Genomic DNA, 18014 nt, shown 5'->3' on the forward strand with positions numbered 1-18014 from the left:
GAACTAAAAACTTTACTGAAGGGGGCTTCCCTGGTGGCACAGTGGTGAGAGTCCACCTGCCGATGCAGGGGACACGAGATCGTGCCCTGGTCCGGGAAGATCCCACATGCCACGGAGCGTCTGGGCGCATGAGCCATGGCTGCTGAGCCTGCGCGTCCGGAGCCTGTGCTCCGCAGTGGGAGAGGCCACAACAATGAGAGGCTCGTGTACCAAAAAAAAAAAAAAAAAGAAATTTACTAAAGTTAGCAGACTATATCAAGCAGAAGAAACAAATGAGACCTCAAAGGGTGATCATTTGAAATTACCAAGTCAGAGTAACAAAAAGAAAAAAGAAAAGTGAAGAAAGCCTAAGGGATTTATATGATGCTATCAAGCAGAACAACATATACATTATGGGAATCCAAGAAGGAAAAGAGTAGCAGAATGGGACAGAGAACTTATCTGAAGATATAATGGCCAAAGACTTACCAGCCTGAGGAAGGAAATGGGCATTCAAATTCAAAAAGTTAAAAGGACTCCAACAAGGATGAACACAAGGAGGCTTACACTGAGACGATTATAATCAAACTTTCTAGATACAAAGAATTTAAAAAGCCGCAAGACAAAAGCACCTCATCATGTACAAGAGGGCCCCATAAGATTAACAGGAGACTTCTCAGCAGAAACATTACAGGGGCCAGAAGGGAGTAGGATGAAACATTACAGGGGCCAGAAGGGAGTAGGATGAAGGAGAAATAAAAAACTCAGGTAAACAAAGCTGAGGGAGTTCGTCACACTAGGACCTGCCTTAACAAAAATTGCTGAAAGATATCCTTCAAGTTGAAATGAAAGGACACTAGACAGTAGCATGAACCATACAAAAATACAAAGTTCTCTGGTAAAGGTAAATATATATATAAATATAGAATCCTGTAATACTGTAAGAGTGGTGTAAAAATCACTTTTAATATAGAATTTTAAAGGTAAAAGCACAAAAATAACATGTTAGTGGATACAAAATTTTTAAGTGTAATTTGTGATATCAATAACAAGAGGTGGAGGGGGAGATATAAAGAAGTAGAGTTTTTGTATGTGATTGAAGTTAAGATGTTGTCAGTTCAAAATAGATCACTAGAATTATAAGATTTTTTTTGTAATCCCCATGGTAAACATAAAGAAAATACCTATAGAAGATATGCAGAGGAAAATGAAAATGGCCTAGAGCACATCACTACAAAAAAATCAACAAAACGCAAGGCAGCAACAAAGTGAGAGAGTGGCGTGGACATATATACACTACCAAACGTAAAATAGTTAGCTAGTGGGAAGCAGCCGCATAGCACAGGGAGATCAGCTCGGTGGTTTGTGACCACCTAGAGGGGTGGGGTAGGGAGGGCGGAGGGGAGGGAGACACAAGAGGGAAGAGATATGGGAACATATGTATATGTATAACTGATTCACTTTGTTATAAAGCAGAAACTAACACACCATTGTAAAGCAATTATACTCCAATAAAGATGTTAAAAAAAAAGAGAGAGAGGGACAAAATAACTACAAGACAGACAAAAAACAATTTAAAAATAACAGTTGTAAGTCCTTGCCTATCAGTAATTACTTCAAATGTGAATGGATTATATTCTATAATCAAAAGACATAGTGGCTGAATAGGTTGGGAAAAATAAAAGAAGCAAGATCTGGGAATTCCCTGGTGGTCCAGTGGTTAGGATTCTGTGCTTTCACTGCCTAGCACCTGGGTTTGATCCCTGGTCAGGGAACTAAGGTCCCACAAGCTGCACAGCCAAAAAATTTTAAAAAGCAAGAGCCACCTATATACTATCTGCAAGAGGCTCACTTAGATTTAGGGATGCATATAGGATGAAAGTGATAGGATTGCAAAAAGATTCCATGAAAACAGTAAACAAAAGAGAGCAGGAGTGGCATGACTTAGAGAAAAGAATTTTAAATTTAAAACTACAAGAGATAAGGATATTATGTAATATGAAAGGGTCAATTTATTGGGACAATATAGCAACTATTTATATATATATGTACGCAATTGTAGAGCACCTAACTGTATAAAGCAAATATTGACAGAGCTGAAAGGAGAAATAGCAATATAATAATAGTATGAGACCTCAATATCACACTTTCAAATAATTGATGAAATAGAGAATCTTAAGGAAAAAGTGATCTTGAACAAAGCTAAATGAACCTAACAAATATATGGAATGTTCCACCCAACAGTAGCAGAATAGACTTTCTTTTCAATCACGCAGACCATACTCTGCAGGATAGATCCCACATTAAGTCACAAACAAGTCTTAACAAATTTAAGGTTGAAATCATACCTTTTCCAAGCACAGTGCAGTGAGACTAGAAATCGGTAACAGAAAGGGAAAGGGAAAATTCACAAATGTGTGGAAACTAAACACGCTCTTGAACAGCCAACATACCAAAGAAGAAATCAAAATGGAAACTATAAAGTATCTTGAGGCAAACGAAAACAAAAACACCAAAAGTTATGGGATGCAGCAAAAGCAGTACTAAGAGGGAAGTTTATAGCAATGAACACATTAAAAAAGAAGAAAGATATCAAATCAACAACCTAACTGTACCTCAAAAAACTTCAAAAAGAACAAACTGAGCCCAGAGTTATCAGAAGGAAGGAAATAGTAAAGATTAGAGCAGAAATAAACATAATAGAGCATAGAAAAACAACTGAAGAAAAATCAAAACTGAATTTTTTTTTTTAAGATCAAAAAAATTGACAAACCCTTAGCCAGGCTAAGTGAAAAAGAGAATAGGTTCAAATAACAAAAATAAGAAAGAGAAACGTTACAGCTAATGCCACAGAAACAAAAAGGATCATAAGATACTATAAACAATTATACACCAACAAACTAGATAACCAAGAAGAAATGGATCAATTTCAAGAAACATACAACCTACCAAGACTGATTTATAAAGAGATGAAAAATTTGAACAAATCTGTTACTAGTAAGGAGATTGAATTAGTAGTCAAAAACCTACCAACAAAGAAAAGCCCAGGACAGATAACCTCACTGGATAATTCTACCAAACATTTAAAGATGAATTAACACCATTCCTTCTCAAACCCTTCCAAAAAACTGAAGAGGTGATAAGATTCCCAAACTCATTCTATGAGGTCAGCATTACCCTGATCCCAAAATCTGAGACAAAGATAGTACAAGAAAAGAAAGTTAATAAGCCAATATCCCTGACGAATATTGATGTAAAAACCCTCAGTAAAATACTAGCAAATGTAATTAACAATACATTAAGAGGATTATACACATGACCAAGTGGGATTTATTCCTGGAATACAAGAATGAGTCATAAGAAAATCAGTGTGGTATACTACGTTAACAGAATGAAGGGCAAAAACCGCATGATCATCTCAATTGATACAGAAGACACCTTTGACAAAATTAAGCACACTTTCATGATAAAAACCCTCACCCAACTAGGTATAGGAAGAAATTACTTGAACATAATAAAGACCATATATGAGTAGCCCACAGCTAACATCATATTCAGTGGTGGAAAACCAAAAGCTTTCCCTGTAAGATCAGGAACAAGGCAAGGATGCCTATTCTCGTGCCTTCTATTCAAAGTATTGGGAGTCCTAGCCAGAGAATTCACACAAGAAAAATAAATTGATAAATAAATAAATAAAAGACATCCAAATAGGAAAGGAAGAAGTAAAATTATCTCTGTTCACAGATGATATGATCTCTTATGTAGGAAAACCTGAAGACTACACTTACATACATGCACAGACACCCTGTTAGAGCTAATAAACCTGACAAATTGCAGAATGAAATATCAACACACAAAAATCCGTTGTTTCTATGCACTAACAATGAAAAGTCCAAAACTATATATTTAGAAAACACTCATTTACAATAGAATTAAAAAGAATAAAATTTAGGAATTAACTTAGTCAAGGAGGCAAAAGATTTGTACATCAAAAATTACAAAACATTGCTGAAAGAAATTGAAGACATAAGTAAATGGAAAGACATCCCATGTTCGTGGATTAGAAAACAATACTGTTAATATGTCCATATTGGGCTTCCCTGGTGGCGCAGTGGTTGAGAGTCCACCTGCTGATGCAGGGGACACGGGTTTGTGCTCCAGTCCGGGAAGATCCCACATGCCACGGAGCAGCTGGGCCCGTGAGCCATGGCCGCTGAGCCTGCGCGTCCGAAGCCTGTGCTCTGCAACTGGAGAGGCCACAACAGTGAGAGGCCCGCATACAGCAAAAAAAAAAAAATGTCGATATTACCCAAAGCAATCTATAGATGCAGTGCATTCTCTATCAAAATCCCAATGGCATTTTTTGCAGAGATAGGAAGAAATCCTGAAATTCATATGGAATCTCAAAGGACCCAAGAAAGAAAATGCACAGGCAACAAAAGCAAAAATAGACAAGAGGGACTACATCAAACTAAAATGTTTCTGCCTAACAAAGGAAATAATCAACAGAGTGAAAAGGCAACCAACAGAATAGGAGAAAATATTTGTAAACCATATATATGATAAGTGTTTAATACCCAAAATATATAAGTAGCTCATGTAACTCAACAACAGACTATCCAACTGAAAAATGGGTAAAGGACTGAAATAGACATTTCTCAAAGAAGACATACAAGTGGTGAACAAACCTGAAAAGATGCTCAACATCACTAATCAGGGAATTAACAAATCATAACCACACTGAGCTATCACCTCATACCCATTATGGTGGCCACTATGAAAAATACAGAAATTGACTAGTATTGTCAAAGATATAGAGAAAAGGGAACTCTTAAACACTGTTGGTGGGAATGTAAAATGGTCAGCTGCTATGGAGAACAATTTCTGAAAAAGTTAAAAATAGAATTACCATATGATCCAGCAATCCAACTTTTGGATATATAGCCAAAAGAATTCAAAAGAAAACAGTTCAAGAGATATTTGCACATTACAGCCTTATTTACAATAGCTTGGAGGTAGAAGCAACTTAAATGTTCATCAGCAGATGAATGGGTAAAGAAAATGTGGTATTTACACACAGTGGAGTATTTATTATCAGTGGTAAAAAAAAAAAAATCCTGTCATGCCACAACATGGATGAACCTTGAGGACTAAGTGAAATAAATAAACCAGTTACAAAAAGATAAATACTGCATGATTCTACTTATATGAGGTGTCTGAAGTAGTCATACTCTTAGGAACTGAAAGTAGAATGGTGGTTGCCAACGGTGGGGGGAGATGGGGAGTTGTTGATCAGTGGGTATAGAATTTCAGTTCTGCAAGATGAAAAAGTTCTAAAGATCTGTTATACAACAATGTGCATATCGTTAATACTACTGTAATATACTTTAATGGTTAAGTGTAAATTTTGTTATATGTTTTTGACTACAATAAAAAATAATAAGTATATTAGTAATATTTTGTTCATCGATACAGTTAGTATATCATGATTTATTTAAGTATTTCTGTGTTGGACATTGACATTTTGATTTCTAAATTTGTCTTATTATAAATAATGCTACAGATGTTCATTATGAACGTTTTGTTCCTATAAGTCACTTAAACTGTTATTTTCTTTTTTTTATAAATTTATTTATTTATTTTTGTCTGTGTTGTGTCTTCATTGTGGTGCACAGGCTTCTCGTTGTGGTGGCTTCTCTTGTTGCGGAGCACAGACTCTAGGCGCATAGGCTCAGTAGTTGTGGCTCACGGGCTCTAGAGTGCAGGCTCAATAGTAGTGGTGCACAGGCTTAGTTGCTCCGCGGTATGTGGGATCTTCCCGGACCAGGGCTCAAACCCATGTCCCCTGCATTGGCAGGCGATTCTTAACCACTGTGCCACCAGGGAAGTCCCAAAATGGTTATATTATTTCTTAAGATAAGTTTCCGGGGAAAGTTAACTGCAGCAAAAGTTAGGCATATTTTTATGGTTCTTGATACAAATACATTTCTAAAGCACAGCTAACCATTCATTATCTATTGCTATTAATAGTTATCTCTTAAATAGTATTAATCTCACGTTTATAAATGGTATTTTTTGTTAAAAATAAGGCAAACCCCGTAATAGGTTGTTTTGTTTTAAATATTTATATATTTTCTGTTTTACTACTTAGGATCTAGCGTGCATCTTTAGATACATGAAAGAATAAGTATGACAGTAAAAGTCTAATTAGTCCTTACAACATTTAATACAAGGAGAGAGCTTGGTTCTCCTGCCTCCAAAGCAAGTATTCTTTTTTTTTTTTTTTTTGCGGTATGCGGGCCTCTCACTGCTGTGGCCTCTCCCGTTGCGGGGCACAGGCTCCGGACGCGCAGGCCCAGCGGCCATGGCTCACGGGCCCAGCCGCTCCGCGGCATGTGGGATCTTCCCAGTCCGGGGCACGAACCCGCGTCCCCTGCATCGGCAGGCGGACTCTCAACCACTGCGCCACCAGGGAAGCCCCAAAGCAAGTATTCTTAAAGAACATTTTCATTGCTTTTTTTTTTTTATATACCTGGGAATTTTTTTCTAATACCTTGGAATAGGTTCAGAATTTTCTCCCCCTGTATCTTTTGTATAAATCAGGTTTACAGTAGCTTCATTCCTTGATCACATTGCAACTAAAATATGTTGGTCATGGTTTATTTAAATAGTTTGATGCAGAAAAGGACCTTTTGTAACATTTTATTGTGAAATACATGAAAATTTTAGATGTACCATTTTTTAGATTTCAGGTTATCTCTGTTTTCTAGGAGGTTGGCAAACTACCAGCCTACTGCCCATTTTTGTATATAAGGTTTTATTGAAACATAGCCATGCTTGTGCAGTGTATTATCTATAGCTGCTTTTGTGCTACAACATAAAATGGAGGAGTTACAACAGCAACCATCGAGCTTCCAAAGCCTAAAATGTTTACTATCTGACCCTTTACCAAAAAAGTTTGCCAGCCTCTGTTCTAAGTCATTGTTTTTCAGTAGTGATGTTAAATGATGAGATTATCTTGATTAAAGATGATTTTTGTAATGTTTTCACTATCATTTACTCTCCTTCTGATACAGAGCTAGAATTATAGATAGATTGCATCTAGAATCACATATAACTCAGAACCTTTTTTTTTGAGATTGTTTGAGAGAGTTGTCTTGCATGAGTAATAGAACAGAAAAAAATAGCAGACCACTGATATAGATTAGCATTTCACTTTATCCAGATAAATGTTATTTTTAACTTTAGTGTACTTTATTTATTTTATTAATGGGGTTCTTTATTTTAAAAGAAAATATATTTTATGGTTTAAAGACAGAAAAGTCAAGCAGTACAAAAGCTTATACAGAGAAAAGGAAGTCATCTTCCCCAGAGGAAACCATTTCTACCAGTTTATGTTTCCTTACAGAAGTAATATATATGTATGTCTGTATAAGCACATACGTACTTATATATTGCCCCATTTTTAATACAAAATTGAAGCACACTTATATACCCTGTTCCATACCTTGTTTTTCCATATATGTACTTACACATTTACTGCTGTAACTGGTAATACTACACTTAAAGCATTTTGTTAATAATGCTTGCTGTACATTATTATCTTGATTTATTTCTTAACTGCCTCTATTTTTATATAAAGCAAGGAAAGACTTTCAGATACAAATACAGTAGTCATTGTTCAAGGGAAACTTGAGAAGAGGACATTTGGCCTAAGCAAGTGCTTGCTAATGAGTTTTCATTTTAGAGGAGGTTAGCATAAGTTTAATGTTTTTTAATTGTTTGATTCAAGTCCAAATACTATGAATTTATTATTTCATTTAGTTAATTCTCTAATTCTAATGTGCTCACGGTGTCAAATGTTAGTGTAAAACACATTCTCGATTTTTTGTGTGTTTCTTATTCCTCCATTGACATGTATATGTAAGGGGTAAGTGAATTTTAAAAGATAAGCAGATGTTGAATTGTATTTGAGAGTTTTTTTTATGTTACATCAGTTGATAGATGTGATATTCACAAGAGCTGAAAGAAACTGGACTTCCTGAACATCAACAGAGCAGTATAGGGTTTACAGCAACAACAGAGGGAATGAAATGCACCTCACGGAACATCAAATTCTAATGACAAAACAGAAACCATTATGAGTCACGAAACAGATAAATTATTGCCAAAATAATTTATAAATTTTAATATTTAATTTAATATTTAATGTTAATCAATTAATTTTTATTAATATTAATTAATATTTATGTGTTATTGAAATTTTAATATTAGATTTAATATTAAATATTTTGATAATATTAAATATTTCAATATTAATTTTAATATTAAATATTTTAATAATTATAAATTATAATACAGTATTATAAATTACCAAATCATAACATGCGCAAATGTTTTTGTTGTTGTTTTTTTTTAATGCTTGGCTTATTTATTTATTTATTTATTTATTTATTTATTTATTTTTAGCTGTGTTGGGTCTTTGTTTCTGTGCGAGGGCTTTCTCTAGTTGTGGCAAGCAGGGGCCACTCTTCATCACGGTGCACGGGCCTCTCACTATCGCAGCCTCTCTTGCTGCGGAGCACAGGCTCCAGAAGCACAGGCTCGGTAGTTGTGGCTCACAGGCCTAGTTGCTGCGCGGCATGTGGGATCTTCCCAGACCAGGGCTCGAACCCATGTCCCCTGCATTATTCTCAACCACTGCGCCACCAGGGAAGCCCTCAAATGGTTTTAATACCAACTCAGATACCCATATTGCAAGGAAGACCACAGACTGATTTAACAGTAACTCCACATGGATTCCTGTGTTTCAAATATAAAACCACTGATTATTGCAGGAACTCACCTTGTTTATAAAATCTGATCAATCCACACGTACTAACTTCTCCTCTAAGACTAACTTATGATTAGCTCCAGCACCTAAAAATCTTTAAGTGTCCTTTCCTACCTTTCCCTTTGAAACCTCTTATCCTGGTGTTTTCCTTTGCTCTGCAAGACTTATAAACCCAGGTTTATATGATTGTCAGTTTCCTTGGTGGTCTTTGTAAGGTAGACTTGAAAAAATTTTTCATTAGACCGCTACTTACTATAATAGAAATAAAAGTTTGTAATATAAAGCGCTTTTTATTTATTTTTACTTTATATTTATTTAGATTAACGTTACTACAGGATACTCACCGCTCACACCTGAGGGAATATGAAAAATACATACAAGATGTCAAGAGCTCAAAGAGTACCATCCAGAACCTAGAGAATTCATCAAATCAAGTTCTAAATTTTAAATTCTATAAAAGCATGAAAGTTTATGTGGAGAATTTAATTGACTGTCTTGATAAAAAGGTACATGTCTGTAAATATGTAATCATTTCCTTTTTATGGAGAAATTCCCTTACAATGTGATTTTTTTTAAAGTCTAAATCCCATAAATAAATATTTCATCTAGGACTCTTCCTACAAATTTTTGACATACTGGAGTATTAAGTATTACCTCAATGTTGGACAGTTAGGTGTATTTTGTAATCATTTTGCAACTTATAAATAGCAGTATAAATTTTTTAAATTCCATCTGTTTAAGAAAATTTCCTAGAAAGTAAATTATTAAGTGAAAGGGTCTAAATATTTTTAAGGCTTAGGAAACATTGCTAAATTATCCTCCAGAAAGGTTGTATCAGTTTCTAGTTTACTACATTAAAAAATGGTTTTTGTTTTTACATATTTATTTTGATCTCAAACAAACCCTTTGTTTTGTTAATGTAGTTTTTCTTCTTTTCAATTATTTGTGTCCTTTGCACTGCTATCTTCTTGGTTTATATGGAGGTTTTTTGTGGGTTTTTTTTTTACTTTTTTCTTTTTCCAGTATATGGTAAACAGTTCTTTATTGCTTAAAAATTTTAGTGCTTTATCCTATTTGATGTAGGTAAACATTCCATTTTGCCTTGTTTTTTAATTTTGTTTGCAATGGTTTTTTCACATTAGATGTGTTTTTTTGTTTTTAATTTTTTTTATTGAAGTATAGTTGATTTACAATGTGTTAATTTCTGGTATACGGCAAAGTGATTCAGTTATGTATATGTATGTTCTTTTTCATATTCTTTTCCATTATTGTTTATTACAGGATATTGAATATAGTTCCCCGTGATGTACAGTAGGACCTGGTTGTTTATTTTATATATAGTAGTTTGTAGACACTAATCCCAAACTCCTAATTTATCCCTCCCGCACCCCCTTTCTCCTTTGTTAACCATAAATTTGTTTTCTGTGCCTATGACACAGAAATATGTTTTCTGTGTCTGTTTCTGTTTTGTAAATAAGTTCATTTGTCATATTTTAGATTCTGCATATAAGTGATATCATTTGGTATTTGTCTTTCTCTTTCTGACTTATTTAGTGTGATAATCTCTAGGTTCATCCATGTTGCTGCAAATGGCATTATTTCATTCTTTTTTATGGCTGAGTAGTATTCCATTGTGTGTGTGTGTGTGTGTGTGTGTGTGTGTGTGTGTGCGTGTGTACACCACATCTTCCTTAACCATTCATCTGTCAGTGGACATTTAGGTTGTTTCCATGTCTTGGCTATTGTAAATAATGCTGCTGTGAACATTGGTATGCATGTATCTTTTCGAATTAGAGTTTTCTCCAGATACATACCCAGGAGTGGGATTGCAAGATCATACGGCAACTCTATTTTTAGTTTTTTAAGGAACCCGCATACTGTTTTCCATAATGGCTGCACCAGTTTACATTCCCACCAACAGTGTAGCAGGGTTCCCTTTTCTCCACACCCTCTCCAGCATTTGTTACATGTAGACTTTTTGGTGTTGGCCATTGTGACCAGTGTGAGGTGATACCTCATCATAGTTTTGATTTGCATTTCTCTAGTAATTAGCAATGACATCAGATGTTTTGAAATTTTTGTGTTAATCAGATTTATGAATCATTCTTTTCCATTATAATTTCTGATTTTGTTTTATACATACTAAGTCCTTACACTGGGGTCTTAAGTTGTCCTTTTTTTAAAGTAGAATAATCATTTTAAAAATATACTCTACTTTCTGCATTACTTTTAATTTACTTTTAAAATATTACCAAGTAATTGTATTTTCTCCCCTATTGTTTTGACTACCTTTAATATCACTTGGTAGTTACTTTTCTGAAATATCTATTACAATGTAAATTTCTTCATTCATCCTTGAAGAATTACACTGTCAATGTATTCCACAGCATTAGCTATGGAACATCATTGGAGTGGGGGAGTTTGTTGCCCAAGAAATATAAAAATGCCAGTTTCAACTAATCACTCAATTCTGCTTGACAGCTTTCTTACTTGTCTGGTTAGGTCTCTTCCGTTCTCTATTTTTTTCAAATTTTACCGGTTTCCTCAAGTGTTCCCTACGGTCTGCCCCCCCTCAGTCTGTGAAAAATAGCTGCAGTCATCATTTCCTCCTCCTCTTTTAGCTCAAAAAAGAATCCTTCTTCTTATCTATACACTCTTACCATGTTCCTGACTCCAGCCCATTAGGTTATATTATTTATTTTATTTATAGCTGTTTTAATACAGTAAGTTGATTTTCTAGTTTTATTAGTATTAAAAGTATTGGAAGCTAGGTCTGTTCCTCACAGTGTTCTTTTAATTGAGATGAGATGGTATAAAAAATGTTTCTGTATATGAGAATTGAGCATGTAATGTGCTTATATATAAATATTATTTTTTATAATTCATTAAGGATGACCCACAAAATGTTACTTATATATGTATTTCAGATTATCAACATCCAAGAAATAGAATCAGCCATGCATGCACTCCTTGTAAAACAAGCCATGATCTTTATGAAACGCAGGCAAGATGAATTAAAACATGAATCAGCGTATTTACAACAGTTATCACGTTAGTGTTTTTCATGTTCAATGTGATTTTTTATTCATTAAGCTAAATTATCAGCTAAAAGATAAAAATATTTTTATTCCTGTATAAAAAATGTGTTTTGAGTATTTTCCCACTAACCTTTCACCTACCCCCTTCCAAAAATCCCAAACCATTTAAGCTAGGGCTTCAAAACGTCTTAAATGCAGTCTAAAACTAAAAAATGAAAATTATAACTTCTAATCACTTAGTATTTGAAACAAAATATTTATAGGACCATTTAATGACTGTTTGGAGATGACTTGAAATAAATATATAGACTGTGTCAGAAATATAACTTTATAAATTTTCCATAGCCCGTCCACAGATTGTGGAGGTTAAAGAAATTCTGGTGGGTTCAGCATAGAATCATCTGTAAGATCTCATTATATTAATAAAAGATTTGGATGCTTCCCTTTAGTTCTCACACTGGTTTTGTATTTTCAGAGATGTCTTCCATTGATTAAGGTGCTGTCAGGGTATAGTGAAAGAAATGGGACCATAGCATCAAGTAGATGATAAAAGCAAAATCAGAATGACTCAAATACATGACATTCAGTTGGTCATAATTACGGTACATGCTAAAATAGGAAATAATATGAATGACGTATTGGTAATGCAAATATTTCTAGCATTTGACTATAGGGACAGAAAAAAAACTGGTGAAAACTGCTGAAAAAGAAGACTAGGGAAAGAAACTTTATATTAAATTTTGTTAACTGTTCTCAGGTGCTGAACTATATTCACCAGACAAGGTACATTTTCTTAGACTAGCAAACTCAATGACTGTTAATATTGTGATAGGATAACATTGCAATTTCATTGCATGATGAAATATGCAATTTAAGCATATTCTATTTGTGTGTGTTTATATATACAGATATGTATATATACCTAAGATATAACTTGTTTTCAAAGTGCTTCACTGTATTTCTTTTGAGAATTTGCAGTATGAAATCAATTTTATTCATTAACAGGCAAAGCTGAGACGTCAACAAATACAAGCTTGGCTATAGATGAAAAAACTCAATGGATTTTAGAAGAGATTGAATCTCGAAGGTAACTATACAAAGACTTAAAGCATCATTGAGCAAGTATTTTTTACTACTTAAATACCATTAACCATATAGTATAAATAGCCATAACCTAGCATATTAATTTGTGAGAATGATATAAAACCAAAATTTATGGTTTAAAGATACACTGGTATATTTGGATCAGTCAGAAGGAATGGGTAAAATGGCATTTATCAGGCTGGGAATGGCTCATACCTAAGAAGCCGGTCCTAATTACATTGTTACCTGCTCTTCCAAATCTGGGTAGGCTATGGGAATGTCTTACAGGAAAAAAGAGGGAGAACCAATTCAGATTAATGAAGCTAAAATGTCAAAAATATTAACATAAAATTGCATGCAAATGTGATGGTTTATTTCTGGGTATTTTAAGTAAATGATGACTTTTTGTTTTAAAGCATTTCTTTTCAACAGGAGCTATTTGTTTTTTAATTTATTTTTGGTTTATTGCAAAATACAGGGCACAAAGAAGACAAGCAAGGGTTCTTTCTGGGAATTGTACTCATCAGGAAGGAACATCTAGTGATGATGAACTATCCTCAGCAGACATGATGGACTTCCAAAAAAGCCAAGGTCAGTTATCAAGTTTCTAATGTGTCTTGAAGTATTGAAACGATGGAAAATGCTTTGCTGTGATTGCCCTTAATTATTTAAGCTATGTAAAATAGTTGGTAAAACTCAGGAAAAAAAGGAATACATTTTTTTTCCATATAAGACTTGTCCTTTCCTCTGAAAAAATGGATAAAATGGAGGAGCATGATGAGTATTCCTTTTTCATCTCCTGTTATAAAGGAACCATGAACATTTTTGGCTTAATTTCTCTACTGCATACTTTCTATATTATAATTTTTAATTTAAAATAATTGAATTTAGTAAAGCCCAGTTTTAGCATTATAAGAAGGTAAAATATGTATAGTTGAGTGTGGACTTTACAGTCAACCAGATGAGTTCAAAGAGGGGATCTAGTCTGTGTGATCATTGGCAGATTCCTTGACTTCACTATATCTGATATTGTTGTTTGTTTGCTTGTTCTTTGTCTGTAAATAGGTAGGCTAGAAACACCTACCTTATAGGGAACATAGTTATGATGATGAAATGAGGTAATGTATTTATAATGTTTGGGCATATAGCTGGGCTCAGTAAACGGCAGACTTTATTAGTGTCAGTTGTTACTAAAGTGTTTTTTTAATAAAACCTAATTTATATGTTAACGTCAAAGGATAGTTTTCAGCTCAGTTGATTACATAAGTTATACATAACTATGTTTATAGGAAGCAAACTTCAAGATCACAAACTTAAAATGCATAACATACAGAGACTCATTTTCTTCACAGGTGACATTTTACAGGATCATAAGAAGATTTTTGAAGATGTACACGATGATTTTTGTAATATCCAGAATATTTTATTGAAATTTCAACAATGGCGAGAAAAGTTTCCTGATTCTTATTATGAAGCTTTCATTAGTTTATGCATTCCGAAGCTTTTAAATCCCCTAATACGATTTCAGTTGATTGATTGGAATCCTCTTAAGGTACATAAGCTTAACATGTGAAAAAAATAATCCTGATCACATTTAGTTACTTAAATCCTCTAGTTATCAGGTTAACTATAAAGTACCATTCCTTTAGAGTTGGAATTGATAATTTGTGCTTTGGAGTAATAGTCTGCACTCATCTTTTCTTGGTTCTCACTCTGTTTTTAAGGCTGAGTGACACTTAACATCAGTAAAGGAAACACTTTTTCTTTTAAATCTTCTTCTATGATAAGTTTAAGATCACTCAAAAAAGTAAAGGTAGGGGCTTCCCTGGTGGCGCAGTGGTTGAGTCCGCCTGCCGATGCAGGGGACACGGGTTCGTGCCCCGGTCCGGGAAGATCCCACATGCCGCGGAGCGGCTGGGCCCGTGAGCCATGGCCGCTGGGCCTGCGTGTCCGGAGCCTGTGCTCCGCAACGGGAGAGGCCACAACAGTGAGAGGCCCACGAACCACAAAACAAAACAAAACAAAAAAAACAACAAAAAAAAGTAAAGGTAGTATTAGACCTTAAGAATTTTACAGTCTGTTTGAGTGAAATTCAAAATAGGTACCAAGAGTTCTGAAGTTGGAGATGACATAATGGGAATACTTGGCTAGGAAAGCTACAATGAAGATGAGGAATTTAAATGAGGATTTGAAGGATATATAGAATTTAAACAGGAAGACAGAGGAAGGAAAAGGTATTTTATGAAGGTACATAAGGAGAAATATTAGTTTAGTAGAGACTGCGTAGATCCTAAATTAAGAGATATGAACTTATTTTGATAGATAATGGGAGGCGTGACATGATGAAGGTAATGTTTTAGGAAGCCCTGAGCAACAGGCTAATTTGGAGGCTAGGGAGAAAGAGTTGAAGGTATATACTGAAAGGCTATTGCTGTAGCCCAAGTGCAGGGTGAAGAATTCCTCACGTGGGGTGATAGTGACAAAGGGAAGAGAAAGAAAGTGTTGATTACAAGTGACATTATGAAGTAAGAATCAGTAAAATACTGAGAATAAACCTAACACAACATATCAGAAAGATGACCTCAAGATTTGGAGTCTGAGTTATTAGTACAATGGTAGTTCCATTCATAAAAATGGTGACTTTTCAGAGAGGAAAACGGTTTTGATGGAAGTTTTACTTTATAGACAGTGAAATGATGATGGGACATCCATGTGGATATGCCTGTTAAGCAAACAGAAATGAGAAAATGAAACTCTAGGAAGAAAGGAGAGCTGAAAATAAAGATTTAACAAAGTAAAGGATGGATCCTTGTCGTTTTATCTTCCTCTGCTCTAGTCATGCATGCCTTTAGGCTCTGTGTTAGGGCCATGCAGTGTTCATAGTTTAGGAGCCAAGCTTATCCCTAAGAAAGTGGTAGATAGTTTGTCGGAAAGCAGCCTAGTTGTTAACCACTCCAGCTGAACTGAGTACTCTGTTACATCTAGCAAAGATCTGTTCATTCAGTTATTCAACAAATAATAATTGACCATCTGCTGTTTGTTTAATAATAAGCTAAACCACATGCAAAGTATATATTTGTGCCAGTGAGACTCGAGAGAGCCAGAAGTGAATTTTGCGTGAGGTAAGTGTATTTTTATAAATAAATTCTGTGGCTATTTTAAGTGCTTTTGTTATAAACGTATACTTTGCTCCTAACAGTACCTGCCATGTAGTAGGCTCTGAACACATAGTGGACATTTCTGGATATGAATGAATGCATGAAACGCAGTGTTCTGTCCTACTGCCTAGACATCATGTCTTAGTCATGTCATCCTGCCTAGCCTTGGTGGTCTAGTATTGTATACATTGGGTTAAAATATGGAATTATTCTCCTTTGATCCTTAGAGAAGCTCTGGTAATTACTGAAAAAGTTAACTTTTTTTAAAATTTTAATTTAATTAATTTAAAAATAAACTAATGTTTAAGAATTTATTTATAACTTAGATAATTTTATTTATAAGTTTGATTCCATAGGTTTAAAACAAATGCCATGGTTCACATCTATAGAAGAATTTATAGATAGCAGTATGGAAGATTCAAAGAAGGAAGATAGTTCTGATAAGAAAATCTTGTCTACTGTCATCAGCAAAACAATTATTCCTCGACTTACAGGTACTGTTTTGTAATTTTTATTTTGTAAATTTTGTTTACTGTTTTGTAATCTTGATAAAATTAAATTGTTCTTTGGCAAAGTGTAGGATCATTAATTTCTGTTAACAGTCACAAATTTTTTTGGACGTTTTTGAACACAACAACTGTAATATGCAGTAAAAAGCAATAGATGTTATAATTTAAGCTGATTAAAAAATGCTTGTTTGTGCAAATGATTGGCTATCAAACTCCTGATACTTTTGGATCTTTAGGATTTGTGACATTAGCGTTACTTTTATTTTTATTGTTTTAAATTATTTTATTTTAGGCTGCGTTGGGTCTTCATTGCTGCGCGCAGGCTTTTCTCTAGTTGGCGGCAAGCGGGCTCTAGAGTGCAGACTCAATAGTTGTGGCGCACGGGCTTAGTTGCTCTGTGGCATGTGGGATCTTCCCAGACCAGGGCTCAAACCCATGTGCCCTGCATTGGCAGGTGGATTCTTTTTTTTTTTTTTTTTTTTTTTTTTTTTGGCGGTACGCGGGCCTCTCACTGTTGTGGCCTCTCCCGCTGCGGAGCACAGGCTCCGGACGCGCAGGCTCAGCAGCCATGGCTCACGGGCCCAGCCGCTCCGCGGCATGTGGGATCCTCCCCGACCGGGGCACGAACCCGTGTCCCCTACATCGGCAGGCGGACTCTCAACCACTGCGCCACCAGGGAAGCCCGGCAGGTGGATTCTTAACCACTGCACCACCAGGGAAGCCCTAGCATTACTTTCATTAGTTACTTTTTTATAAGTCATTTATTAGGGGCACACTTTCATCTCTACTACATGTATTTCTTTCTTTCCCTTAACTTCTCCCCTTATGTTTCTTTTTTTTTTTAATTTTTATTGGAGTATGGTTGATGTACAATGTTGTGTTAGTTTCAGATGTACAGCAAAGTGAATCAGTTATACATATCCACTCTCTTTTTGGATTCTTTTCCGTTATAGGCCATTACAGAGTATTGAGTAGAGTTCCCTGTGCTACAGCAGGTCCTTATTAGTTATCAATTTTATATATAGTAGTATGTACATGTCAATCCCAATCTCTTGATTTACCCCTACCCCCCATCCCCTGGTAACCATAAGTTTGTTTTCCATATCCATGACTCTACTTCTATTTTGTAAATAAATTCATTTGTACCCTTATTTTTAGATTCCACATATAAGCGATAACATGTGATATTTGTCTTTGTCTGACTTACTTCACCCAGTATGGCAATCTCTAGGTCCATCCATGTTGCTGCAGATGGCATTACTTGTTCTTTTTTATGGCTGAGTAATACTCCATTGTATATATGTACCACATCTTCTTTATACATTCCTCTGTTGATGGACATTTAGGTTGCTTCCATGTCCTGGCTATTGTAAACAGTGCTGCAGTGAACATTGGGGTGCATGTATCATTTTGA

General features: G+C 35.0%; 1 protein-coding gene across 5 annotated transcripts in view; it reads left to right on the top strand.

Moving 5' to 3' along the window:
- Positions 1–18014, top strand: part of GCFC2 (GC-rich sequence DNA-binding factor 2) — a 73656-nt gene that overhangs the window by 36645 nt on the left and 18997 nt on the right. For 3 of the 5 annotated variants that reach the window (XM_024758860.1, XM_024758856.1, XM_024758857.1), the window contains 6 exons: positions 9132–9318; positions 11740–11863; positions 12856–12937; positions 13412–13524; positions 14286–14485; positions 16435–16585. In XM_024758860.1, coding sequence (XP_024614628.1) covers positions 9132–9318; positions 11740–11863; positions 12856–12937; positions 13412–13524; positions 14286–14485; positions 16435–16585 — 857 coding nt within the window. Of the gene's footprint in view, positions 1–9131; positions 9319–11739; positions 11864–12855; positions 12938–13411; positions 13525–14285; positions 14486–16434; positions 16586–18014 lie in introns of those variants that run through there. The other 2 variants (XM_024758858.1, XM_024758859.1) reach the window with 2 other exon arrangements.

Source organism: Neophocaena asiaeorientalis, unplaced genomic scaffold, assembly GCF_003031525.2.
Source record: "Neophocaena asiaeorientalis asiaeorientalis breed wild unplaced genomic scaffold, Neophocaena_asiaeorientalis_V1.1 scaffold285, whole genome shotgun sequence".
Lineage (NCBI taxonomy): Eukaryota > Metazoa > Chordata > Mammalia > Artiodactyla > Phocoenidae > Neophocaena > Neophocaena asiaeorientalis.